This window comes from Filicampus tigris, chromosome 22, assembly GCF_054856515.1.
Source record: "Filicampus tigris isolate MCC_2025a chromosome 22, RoL_Ftig_1.0, whole genome shotgun sequence".
In the NCBI taxonomy this organism is placed as follows: domain Eukaryota; kingdom Metazoa; phylum Chordata; class Actinopteri; order Syngnathiformes; family Syngnathidae; genus Filicampus; species Filicampus tigris.
In genome coordinates this window covers 10413719-10427027 of record NC_141238.1, presented here as the reverse complement: position 1 = coordinate 10427027, position 13309 = coordinate 10413719, and the positions used below count along the sequence as shown (strand labels likewise).

Genomic DNA, 13309 nt, shown 5'->3' with positions numbered 1-13309 from the left:
TCTGGCTCTCTTAATAACCTTCATTATAAATGTGAACTATAATCCCATGTGCAGTTGTCTTTTTGTGTCTTGCAGGCATCAGTGAATATGTTTATCCTCACATTAAAGAGGAAGAGGAGGATGAAGAGTTACCCCACTTTAAAGGGGAAGAGGAGCAGCAGTGTCCTTATGTTAAAAAAGAGGAGCGAGCGCACCCCTGCATAAAAGAGGAGGGAGAAGAGCCCCCCTACATCAAAGACGAGGAGGACCAGGATATCTGCAAGATACCATCGATTCCTGTATCTTTGAAGAGCAAAGATGAAGGTCAAAGTGAGGTGAGCAGAGGGGCGGAGCCTCCAAGCAGCAGCTCATGTCAACACGTGACAACAGAAGGTGATGGGGACCCCTGGGGAGCATCACAAGGAGACGGACTCCGACCTCCACTATCTGACAGTGATGATGATGATGATGATGATGATGATGATGATAATGATGATCAAGAATGTGAAGGTGATATTACATGTAACAATGACAACAAATGCTGGAAATGTTCAGAGTGTGGGGAAACCTGTGCTTTCAAGAGACGTTTAGAACACATGAAAATGCACTCTGAGGGGAAACCTTTTTCCTGCTCGGTTTGTGGCCAAACATTCTCTGAGAAGGGAAGCTTACTACGTCACACCAGAACCCACATTGGTGAGAAACCTTTTTCCTGCTCAGTTTGTGGCCAAACATTCTCTCAGAAGGGAAGCTTAACTTATCACAGAAGAACACACACTGGTGAGAAACCTTTTGCCTGTTCAGTTTGTGGCCAAAGATTCTCTCTGAAGGGACACTTAATAGGTCACACCAGAACACACACTGGTGAGAAACCTTTTTCCTGCTCAGTTTGTGGCCAAAGACTCTCTCACAAGGGAAGCTTAACTTATCACAGAAGAACACACACTGGTGAGAAACCTTTTGGATGTTCAGTTTGTGGCCAAAGATTCTCTCAGAAGGGAAGCTTAAAAATACACACAAGAACACACACTAATGAGAAACCTTTTGCGTACTCAGTTTGTGGCCAAAGATTTTCTCAGAAGGGACACTTAACTTATCACACAAGAACACACACTGGTGAGAAACCTTTTGGCTGTTCAGTTTGTGGCCAAACATTCTCTCAGAAGGGAAGCTTAATAATTCACGCCAGAACCCACACTGGTGAAAAACCTTTTCCATGCTCACATTGTGGACAAAGATTCTCTCGGAAGGGACACTTAATAAAGCACACCAGAACCCACACTGGTGAGAAACCTTTTGCCTGTTCAGTTTGTGACCAAACGTTCTCTCAAAAGCTGCGACTGGCTGGCGACCAGTTCGGGGTGTAGTCTGCCTTCACCCATTGACAGCTGGGATAGGCTCCAGCAACTCCCCGCGACCCTGTATAGGATAAGCGGTTTGGAAGATGACATGACATGACATTCTCTCAAAAGGGAAATTTAATAGCTCATAAAAGAACCCACACTGATGAGAAACCTTTTGCCTGCTCAGTTTGTGGCCAAAGATTCTCTCAGAAGTCAACCTTAAAACTACACATAAGATAAGATAAGAATGCATTTATTGATCCCACAGTGGGGAAATTTTCATTGTTACAGCAGCAAAGATATAGGTCACACAGGGACGGCGGCATAATGTAGCCATTAATGTATAACATTGACGGCAAACATTCGGGATCAAACCTATGTAAATATAAGCAGTCACATGTGTATATACACATGTATATACACACCAACATACATCTACATAAAAAGTATGAGGAACGCTCATTTTGGCCTGTACATAGTACAGAGGAAAAATACTCTCAGTAAGTGACAGTGCTGCAGTGCTGTAGTGAAATGTAAGGAACAGCATTGGATAAAAATAAAACTAGACTAACAGTAGTGGGGAATGTTGAGTATTGCACGGTATTACAGTAGTGGGGAATATTGGGTATTGCACGATATGAGCTCAGGTGCAGGACTGCACAATTGCACTAATGTCCGCCAGTTTGTAGAGACTACACAATGTTCTTGTTAAAGAGTCTGGCAGCAGCAGGCAAGAAGGAACGGCGGAATCTCTCCATTGCACAGCGAGGGTGTAATAGTCTGTCACTGAAGGTGCTGTGGAGTGCTGTTAGGGTGCCCTGGAGGGGGTGGTCCGGGTTGCCCAGCATTGATGACAGCTTGGCCAACATCCTCCTGTCCCCCACCGAGTCCACAGAGTCCAGGGAGCAGCCCAGGACAGAGCCGGCCCTCCTGACCAGTTTGTCCAGCCGCTTCTTGTCCCGGGCCGAGACGCCGCCTGCCCAGGTGACCACTCCCTGGAAGATGACCGATGCAACCACCGAGTCATAAAAGTTCCTGAGGAGTGTCCCCTGAACCCCAAAAGACCTCAGTCTCCTGAGTAGGAAGAGTCTGCCCTGACCCTTCCTATAGAGGGCGTCTGTGTTGTCGCACCAGTCCAGTTTATTGTTCAGATGAACACCCAGGTACTTGTAAGTTGAGACTCTCTCAACATCTGTTCCCCGGATATTCACTGGTGCAGGTGAAGAGTGCTGGCACCTACCGAAATCCACCACCATTTCTTTGGATTTCCCCGCATTGATCAGGAGGCGGTTCTGCTGGCACCAGTCCACAAAACCCTGAATAAGTTTTCTGTACTCCCGATCATCTCCGCCTGTGATGAGGCCGACAATCGCAGAGTCGTCAGAGAACTTCTGCAGGTGACAGGTAGGGGTGTTGTAGTTGAAGTCCGAGGTGTAGAGGGTGAACAGGAAGGGATCCAAGACAGTTCCCTGTGGGGCCCCCGTGCTGCAGTGGAGCACGTCAGACACACAGTCCTGTGTCCTCACATACTGTGGCCGGTTTGTGAGGTAGTCCTGGATCCATGTGGTGAGGTGGTGGGCCACCCCCGCCCGCTCCAGCTTGTCTCCCAGTAGGGTGGGCTGGATGGTGTTGAAAGCACTGGAGAAATCAAAGAACATGATCCTCACAGTGCTCCCCGCCTTCTCCAGGTGGGAGAGTGAAGTGTGGAGGAGGTGGATGATGGCATCATCCACACTGATGCCAGGCTGATATGCGAACTGGAGTGGGTCCATTGAGGAGCTCACCAGGGGGCGCAGGTGGACAAGGACCAGTCTCTCCAGGGTCTTCATCAGGTGAGACGTCAGCGCCACTGGTGTGAAGCTGTTGAGCTCCTTCGGGTGGGGGGTCTTTGGCACCGGGACCAGGCAGGATGTTTTCCATAGCTGGGAGACCCTGCCCAGCTTCAGGCTCAGGTTGAACATGTGCTGGACAATTCCACACAGCTGGTCTGCGCAGGATTTGAGGAGCTGGGGGCTGATGCCATCTGGACCCGCTGCCTTCCTCGCCTTCATCATCTTCAGCTAGTTCCTCACCTGAGATGTTGTGAAGGCCAAGGCTGGGCAGGAGGTAGTGGTGGCTATCTGGTGTAGCTGGGAGCTGGAGACTGTGGAGAAAAGGGGAGAGGGGGTGACACGCCCAGCAGGAGGAGTAGGTGGAGGCTGCAGCAGGAGAGACTGAGTGGAGGCAGGCATCTGATCGAACCTATTGAAAAAGAGATTCAGCTCATTTGCCCACTGCAGGTCCCCCGCAGTCCAGGTCTTGGGTTGTCCGTGGCCTGAGATGGTCTTCAGGCCCCTCCAGACTCCCCTGGCATTATTCTGCAGCAGCTGCTCCTCCATCCTCTTCCCCGACCTTTTCCCCTCTCTGATCCTCCTCCCCAGCTGGCGCTGCACAGTCTTCCGCTCCTCTATGTTGCCTGACACTAAAGCCACCCTCTTCTCCTTCAGGAGAGCTTTTATGTCTATAAATCTAAATATAATAAATATAAATATATAAATCTCCAGGATCAGATGGTCTAACAACTAATTTCTATCTGCATTTTTGGGAACATCTTAAAAACCTCTGAATCTGAATCCCTCACTCTCCCAACTACTATGAAGGAAGGAATAATCACACTCATCCTTAAACCTGAAAAAGACCATAAAGTAATTGATAATTTTAGTCTATAACATTGCTCAATGATGATTATAAAATTTTAAGTCATATATACGTAAACAGATTGAAATCTGGTATTACTCAAATGATCTCAGACACACAATCCGGATTTATAAAAGGACGATCTATTCATAATAATTTACGATTGGTGTGTGACTTACTTGAATATAATCATTAAATTGAAGAAGAGGGTTTTATTTTATTTTGGGATTTCTTTAAAGCATTTGACACGAGTGAACATCAATTTATATTCAGTACTTTAGAATTATTTAGTTTTGGAGGAAACTTCATTAACATAATTAAATTCATTAATAAGGATACAAATAGTACTATGATTCGACCAAAAGGAGTATGTCCAAGATTCTCGATAAATAAAGGCATTAAACAAGGTTGCCCCATTCCTCCCCTACTCTTTATCGCAACAGCAGAAATCTTAATAAAAATACAGAATTTGGAAAATTTACAGTACTCGGCAGACAGCTGGCAATTAGCCAGCTTGCTGATGATACAGCCATCTTCATGAAAAATAGTGACCAAGTCTCTAAATATATCAAGAGAATTGATTTTTTTTCTAAAGCATCTGGTTTAAAACTGAACCTTAAAAAATGCATTCTATTTCCAATTCATGAGTCTCATCTTACAACAATAAATGATATTCCTGTAAAATCAACAGTTAAATATTTCGGCATGCACATTCCTAAGGATAGTGACACTCTGAATAATCTCAACGTTTGGAACAATTTAGACAAATGTCAATCGCTTTTAAATGTGTGGTCTCAAAGGGACATCTCCATCATTGGTCGAATTTTTATTACAAAAATGGAATGCCTATCTAGATTAATTTACCCGGCCTATTCTATGTCACTATCAAAAAAGCAATTAAATCAATAAATAAGGCTAACTTTAATTACATCTGGAAGAGAAAAACACATTACATTAGAAAAGGTACTTTGGTTAAAGAGTATGAAAAAGGAGGACTTGTGGTTTCATGTCCCAAATTATATTTTTGACCAATTAGGAGGTATTAACTTCCTCCTGAGATGTGACTTTGACTTAAATCACATATGTCAAAGTCAAGGCCTGCGGGCCACATCGGGCCCGCAAGAAGGTTTTCTATGGCCCCTGGGATGATATTGCTTTATTATTAGATCCGTCCCGCAGCAAGTCGGTGTGGGTAGCAGATGTGATCCGGTGCTTTGCGCGTGCAGATGACGTCACACTTTAAAATATATTGTAGTGTCTTCCAAGAACACAGATGTAGTTTAATTATCACGTTTTTATTAGTCCAACCGGCTACTGTGGGCCGCAGCCGACACCAATACAGTATAACAATCGATCAGCCAAAAGAGCAACGGCTCTCCTGTTTGTCCTCCGCTACTCTCGCTCGCCTGCCCTCCCATCCAGCCGCACGATGCATTCATTAACCTCGGAAACAAAACAACTTGGCAAGACACAAATTTTTTCTCCCTTTGACACAGCTCGTAGTTTGTTCGTGCCAGCAAACTCAGTAGTTAAAGATTGCCCGTGTTTCACCACGTTTGTTGTTGTGTGTAAATGTTAAAAGGTGAGTTTAATAAGTCAGGTTCATGTCAGCTAACTGCTGTACATAATAGATATGTTCTCGTGAGTGATGTCACGTTGATGAACACTAGTTAGTTATTTCAGCTAGTATGCTAACTATTCTAGTGATGAAACGTGTGAATCTGTATTGTATGTATTAGTTGGCTGTTTAATTTCTTAATACAGTGAATTGTATTGTTTAGGCATATTGTTAACTAATGGATATGCATTGGATGATATTGCTAGGTTATTCTTTGTCTGTGTTGTTGCAGACCACAATAAACTCGACGTGTCGAGTGGAATACGGGCCTATGTTTTCTGACGGGCACCCACATTCATACCTTGCCACTCTAAAATAGAGTCAGCTGGAGACATCATACCAATCATATGATCCTCTCCGTTTTTCTTCACATTATGTACAGTTCATACAATCTTGCAGCCCGAGTCAACCAGAAAATTGTTTCCAGTTTCGCAGGAGAAACACAAACGGAAGTGATGTACGAGATGCCTCGCAAAAGTAGCAGTAATCTACTTTATTTTATTTTAGTAAATCCGAAGATAAAAACACAACTACCAGGGGGTTGACAAACACAGAGGCAAAGAAATATATTACAGAAATATAAAGCATGACATCATAAGCAGGCGCGAAGGACCCGATCCAATCTGGACATTTAAAAAAATTTCAATGAATTTCTATCACACTGTCCACCTTCCATCAACAGGTTTTTCTTTACTGGAGAATGATTTACAAACAGAATTTTAGTCCCCACAACACCCCACTATGGAATTGTAGATACATTTTGTTAAGAAGGAAATCATTGTTTTCTCAAAATTGGTCAGAGAGAGGAATTTGGTCAGTGATGCACTTTTGGATAATGCTGGAAACATTATACCCTTTGAGCTTTTCTGTTATAAATACTGTATAACCTGAATGACAAAAGCCAATACAATAAATCTGATCAAAGCAATTCCTCAATCAGTTGTTGTAATGTCTTATAATTTGCTGTAGTAAGATGAACCCCTCACTACCTTTGCTTTTGGTGGATGGACACAATATCACGGATCCTAATATACCTAATGTCATAATCCGACAATTCTTTGTTAAGAACTATATCCATTCTCATCAAACCGAATTTCAATCCTACAATTATTCTCAAAAGAAGATGTTAGAAGTTTGAGATCTAAATTCTGCACTTTCTCCTTCGAGTCTACCTCACCTGCGCGTTGGGTTTTTACTTTTTTTTTTTTTTTTTGAGACTATTTTCATTTTATTTTTAATCATCATTATTATTTATTTATTTATTTTTTTTAATTTTTGTGAATCTCTGGGTCGCTTGATCTTGCGGACTAGCATACAGCTAGCTTGCGACGGAAACAGGCTAGCTTGGGGCTAGCTTGGTGCTAGTGTATTAAAATGCCTTCAGGCGACAGCGACGAACACAATGGCCTGCTGGAGAAGGCAAATAAAACAATCTCTGACCTAAGAAGGGATATTCGTCGTCTCTCAGAGGAGCTCCATCAGAAGGAATCGGTCATCTCTTGCTTCGTGACCCGTTTCCCCGAACTCTCCGCGGTGGTCATGAGGAGACACGCTCGTGAAATCCTGTCGGCGACAATGGCTGAGGCGGCTGGCCTCTCGGAAACGGCGAGGTGGGATCCGATTGCCTGCCCGGGGCCATCCTGCTCGACACCGCTGCAGAGTGACACCTGGGTCGAGGTGGTGTCCTGCGGCCGGAGGGCCGGGGAGCCACCCCACCGCCCCCAACTGGTCCTGGGGAATCGGTTCGCCGCCCTGGCGAGTGAGTCTCCTGTTCCCATCACTGCACTACAGCAGTCGGAGACACCGACAGCGTCCGACGCTGGGGCTGTGCTCCCAGGGGCTCCCTCGGATTCCCCGCCACCCACGGCGACGACCTCGGCCGGGAACCCCATGTTGGGCGGGTCTGCCGGTGACCCGGCCGTCCACTCACGCGTCGGGCTGCTCCGGGATGCGGTGTCCCGGTACGCGAGTGGTCGACATCACCAGCATTCCTGTAAGACCTTTTCCCCTCTCTGATCCTCCTCCTCAGCTGCCGCTGCACAGTCTTCTGCTCCTCTATGTTGCCTGACGCAAAAGCCCTCCTCTTCTCCTTCAGGAGAGCTTTTATGTCTGGTGTGATCCAGGGTTTGTTGTTGGAGAAACACCTGACTGTCCTGGTGGGTATGGTGTTCTCCATGCAGAAATTTATATAGTCTGTAACAGTGTCCGTTAGACTACTAATGTCTTCCCCGTGAGCATCGCTGAATACTTCCCACACAGTTGTGCTGAAGCAGTCCTTTAAGGCCTCCTCGGCCTCTCCAGACCATCTCTGAACCGTGCGGGTCACAGCTGACTGCCTGCGGACCAGGGGTTTGTACACAGACTGGAGAGCCACCAGGTTGTGATCAGCTTTGCCCAGCGGGGGGAGGGGCAGTGATGTGTATGCCTCCTTGGTGTTGGCATAGAAAAGGTCCAGTGTTTTATTGTCTCTGGTGTGGCAGGTGACATACTGTGTGAGTGAAGGCAGAGAGGAGGAAGGGGAGGCATGATTGAAGTCACCAGAGATGAGTATCAGGGCATTTGGGTGCTGTGTTTGTAGCCTGCTCACTGCTGCAGTCAAGACATCACAGGCTGTGTCGCTGCTGGCAGCTGGTGGGACGTAGACGGTCACCGCGATCACATGACTAAACTCTCGCGGGATGTAGAATGGCCTCATGCCAACAGCTAGCAGCTCAATATCCCTGCTGCAAAGCAGCTCCTTAATCGTGATGTGCCCAAGATTACACCATCTATCGTTCACAAACACAGCCAGCCCTTCTCCTTTCCTCTTTCCACTCTCCAGCGTCCTGTCCGCGCGTATGATTTGGAAGCCGTCCAATTCTACGACCGCGTTCGGCGCTAGCGCTGTTAGCCACGACTCCGTGAATAGCATCAGGCTAGCCTCCCGGAAGTCCCTCTCGTGCCGGGTAAGCGCCGCTAGCTCGTCCATCTTGTTGGGGAGCGATCTAACATTCCCCATGATAACAGACGGGAGGACGGGATGGTATCGTCTCCTCCTTTCACGGCGTTTAACCCCCGCACGAGATCCCCGTCTCTTCCTCCTCAGCTCACGGGGGATATCGGGTCTCGCCCCGGGAGCCGGCGCAGGGTTAGCACGGAGTGCTAACAGCTGATTCCGGCTGTAAACAATGGGGGCGCGGCTCCGAGCCAGCCGGACACGATCGCGCAAAAAATAGCAATCAGCAGCAGCAAGAATACCGCAGTTTGGGTGTCCATTGCTACGCAGGTTACGACTATCAACTATGTGAAAAAGGTATGAGGTAGAGTAATATTAAGAAACAAAAACACACGAAAAGGCTCGCCGATGAGCCGGAGCTACTGTAGCGGGCTGCCACACTGGTGAGAAACCTTTTACCTGTTCAGTTTGTGGCCAAAGATTCTCTCAGAAGGGAATCTTAATACGTCACACCAGAACCCACACTGGTGAGAACCCTTTTGCCTGCTCAGTTTGTGGCCAGAACCTCTCATGGAGAAGTTCTGCCAAGAGGCACAAGTGTGCTGGTGACAACCAGAACAATCAAGTTTTAAATGAAAATGTTAATGTTTAACAGTTAAAGCAGGGGTGCTCAATACGCCGATCGCGATGTACCCGTCGATCACAAAGGTAGTGGTCTTGGTAGATCGCATGACATTTGTAATGGCAACCATCTGTATTTTGAAATACGATGGCTTTATTTTGAAAATGTCATACCGGAAGTTACAGACTCTCCTTTCGCTTTACGCAGAGACTTAGGCTAGGTTCACGCCGCAGGCAAATGCGACCCAGATCGGATTTTTTTGCCCATATGTATTCTGTATCTGATTTTTTTTCTTTTATGAAGGGCTCAATTCCGATTTTTTCAAATGCGACCTGGGTTTGTTGAAGCTATTCAGTGTAACCTGAGTTCCTTTTTATATTGTTTCTATTTTCATATATTTTTGTTCTTCTAAATTGTTTGCTGGATAAATGTTGTTTTAGGGATGTGTGTGTTCTATATGATCATTTTTTAATTTTTATATGCATGAATTCTTTTTGTTAGTCAAAGGCGTTTTATCTTGTGGTTTTTACATGATCATTTCTCACTGAACAGTGATTGTGAAATCAGGGTTTGTCCAGTTATCCTGGAAAACTTAAGGAAATTGAACATATGATTCTAGTTTGCATTATATTAAATGAAATATTCAATGATTAAACTAAAAAAGCAAATGTCGTCCATTGTTTTATTTCGCTTCAAAGGAAATACGAGCATGAGCTTTCAAATACATTTTTAACGATGACTCCATCCTACATAACACCATTCACTGATTTTTGACGGCTCACAATTTGAGAGGTCCACTTTTACGAGACTTCGCGTTCACCGCCCCACCCTCCTGCTGCTGGGGCAAACCATTACCAGAGGGGGAGGGCAATGGACTATATGCACGGAGTGGTGTGACGTATTTCTGGTAAAATCTCATAAGGCATCGCCCTTTACGGTCATAGTCAGCACCATTATTTTGGAACCGTTTCACTAAAGAGAATTTCTATCAATTGTCAACGTTTTGAGGTAGTTTGGGGGATTATTTTTACGTGTATGGTTGGCATCATGAAATGTCATCTGACATATCAACCTATAGAGACTCATTTACCTGCTCTCACAATTAGAGGACTTGATATATTTAGTAAAAATTGACGTATTAGAAATACGTTTTGTAGCTATAATAAAATATCTCCACGAGGTAAATTCTACTGGAACACAGAATTAAATGGCATAAATTAGCGTAGAACATGATTATGCCCCCTTCATTTCTGCATCTCAAACAAAGTAAGAGAGCCTCAGTTTAAAATATTACACATTTATCCTTGCAATAATTCCCTTTCCAAGTTCACTAATAAAGATGATAAATGTACCTTCTATGGAAGTGAGTCAGAGACAATTTTACATTTATTTTGTGATTGCCCTATGTCGTCCAAATTTTGGAGAGAGTTTGAAGAATATATAGCATATGTGAAAAAAGTGGTCCTACTATTACAATTTCTGTAAAAGATACTGACAAGTTTTGTTCATAATGACAGATCTTTGTCTTTTGTGGTCAATCTGACGTTGCTACTTGGCAAGTTTTATTTACACAAAATAAGGCTATCCAAAACCCATCCAAATTATCAAGTATTCCTGACTGAGTTTCAACGATATGAAAATACCTTGAAATTAACAAAAAAGAGAAGTGTTTGTACATTACTGTTCCTTCGTGAATTATCTCTGATTGATCTCGAATGGTCCGCTGATAGTGTAGTGGTACACACGCCTGAGTTGTGTGCGGGCAGCGTGGGATCGATTCCCGCTCAGTGACAGTGTCTATGTGTGCCCTGCGACTGGCTGGCGACCAGTTCAGGGTGTAGTCTGCCTTCGCCCATTGACGGCTGGGATAGGCTCCAGCAACTCCCCGCGACCCTATATAGGATAAGCGGTTTGGAAGATGACATGACATGACATGATCTCGAATGAATGTTTTTGGTGCCTTATATTTTTTTCTGTATGTATGTTGCACTACATTGACACTTTCACTTTGTTATACAATTATATTTGTAAATGTTTGAAAATATCAATTTAAAAAAATACTGTACATGAGGCAAGTGTATCTGAATGCAGACCGCACGGAACGCCCCTCTTGACATGGCACGCCCACCGCGGGAACGTTACGCCCCCCACCTGCCCTGCCCATTAACGACACCAAATGTATCTGATTGCAGATGGCAGACCACGGTACGGAACGCCCCCTACGCCCCAATGGTACGGAACGCCCCCTTGACAAAACGCCTCAACAGCAACGTCACGCCCCTCGCCTTGCCAGTAACGACACACTCCCATCCCCGCTACCGGAAGTCTCAAAGAACAAAAGGTTTATGGGAAATGCCGCATGTGTACTAAATGATGCATGTATTATTAACCCAAGAAAACCATTTTAATCTGTTTTAAATACTGTATTTAAAAAAGCAAATTGTCATATACAAACTGTTATATTTTTATGTTTTTCCACAGTTTTTAATTCCTTATGCAGTTAAGGCTTACTATATTTGTATAATTTTCCAAACTTTTCCTGAACTGTAGTTTTAATTAAAAAAAAACACTTTAATTTTCCAAGTTATTTTTATATACAAAGCTGTTTGCAAAAGGTATGTCATTCTTGTTTTGTTCATAAAACTAGGCAGTTTTGTTTTTGTATTGCATTTCATTGTCTTTTTTACAAGTTCCTCTACCAACAATTTATTTTATACCTAGTAGCTTTTATTGAATGTACGTGCTTTTTATCATTTATTCATTTGCAGATAGGATGAAGCTCTCATCGCTCCAGCATCTGCGAGGATTGTAGTCAGAAGTGAACCTAGAGTGACCAGATCCAAACCCACCAGATGTAGGACAGGGAATATGCTTGTGGGGGACAATGCGGGATGCTTGCGACGGACACCAAAAATGCATATGGCACAGCTTGTCAACTGTTCAGTAACATAATTTAATAAACTGTAACAAAATATCAATCATAGATTGACAAATAAAAACACAGAACACAGAGTTGCAGTTGGAATTATCTGCATTTACAAAAATACAACACAAACTGCTAGTAAAAAGGTAAATCTCTGAGACATTAATTATCAATAGGAGCTCACAATAAAGGCTGAAAATTAGTCAGTCTCGCCATATCTTGAGGTAGATGCACTTTAACAATAGTCACACTCACACAATAGAACCTTGTCAAATCTCAAATCAACATGTAGACCATGAAGTGCAGTAACAATTTATTACAGTAACAAAGACAATCCAACCAAAGACAGGCTACTACAACTACTGCAATTCAAATTATTTTCAAATTAAACAGGCACAGCATAGAACAAAAATAAAACAAGAAGTATATCAAAAATAGTCAGGAAATAACAATACTGTAACTACAATCAATTCAGTTGTAAACAAATGTCTCCACCATAGCAGCACTATGCACTTCCAGAAGCAAGGAAAGCACTGATGAAACACTTTAGGTTATGTCCATTACATCACATCCATCCATCCATCCATCCATTATCTGTACCGCTTCTCCTCACAAGGGTCGCGGGGCGTGCTGGAGCCTATCCCAGCTGTCTTTGGGCAGTAGGCAGGGGACACCCTGAACTGGTTGCCAGCCAATCGCAGGGCACACAGAGACAAACATCCGCACTCACAATCACACCTAGGGGCAATTTAGAGTATCCAATCAACTTACCATGCATGTTTTTGGAATGTGGGAGGAAACCGGAGTGCCCGGAGAAAACCCACGCAGGCACGGGGAGAACATGCAAACTCCACACAGGGAGGCCGGAGCCGGGATCGAACCCACGACCTCTGAACTGTGAGGCGGACGTGCTAACCAGTCGACCACCGTGCCGCCCATTACATCACATCATTTTCTTTCATTCATCGCCAATTTCTGGAATGTGTCTCTAAAATGCTTGTTTTTGTTTGTTTTTATAAACATGTCTTTATAAACAACTATTGCCTGCATGTGCGTCCAGTTGTTTGATTGACAGCATACCCAGCTGCTTCTCACAGTCCCGCACGCAGACAGTCACATCCGCCCGAACACCCCCCCACCCCACCCACACACACACACAGACACAGCCCGAGACCCGCCCCATAATAGCCTCCACTGTGTGTTGACTGCTCCC

At 44.5% G+C, this 13309-nt stretch overlaps 2 protein-coding genes and 1 long non-coding RNA gene across 3 annotated transcripts; 2 read left to right on the top strand and 1 right to left on the bottom strand.

The window, feature by feature from the left end:
• Positions 1 to 38: 38 nt before the first annotated feature.
• On the top strand, positions 39 to 1346 carry LOC147126981 (uncharacterized; the record flags this gene model as incomplete). The annotated part of the gene is made up of 1 exon (XM_086023080.1): positions 39 to 1346. A coding segment is annotated over one exon (1308 nt), but the record flags the coding sequence as incomplete, so codon positions are not given.
• A 6047-nt stretch (positions 1347 to 7393) lies between these two features.
• On the bottom strand, positions 7394 to 9070 carry LOC147126980 (uncharacterized). Its single transcript, XM_086022170.1, has 2 exons — positions 8204 to 9070; positions 7394 to 8104 (listed from the first exon to the last, which is right to left on the bottom strand). Exons 1-2 carry the CDS (start codon positions 8612 to 8614, stop codon positions 7394 to 7396), a joined length of 1122 nt encoding a protein of 373 aa, XP_085878296.1. The 5' UTR covers positions 8615 to 9070.
• LOC147126979 (uncharacterized) lies at positions 8551 to 13035 on the top strand. The gene is made up of 3 exons (XR_015084703.1): positions 8551 to 8908; positions 11366 to 11514; positions 11942 to 13035. It is a non-coding gene; the product is annotated as an uncharacterized LOC147126979 (long non-coding RNA).
• Positions 13036 to 13309: the final 274 nt, after the last annotated feature.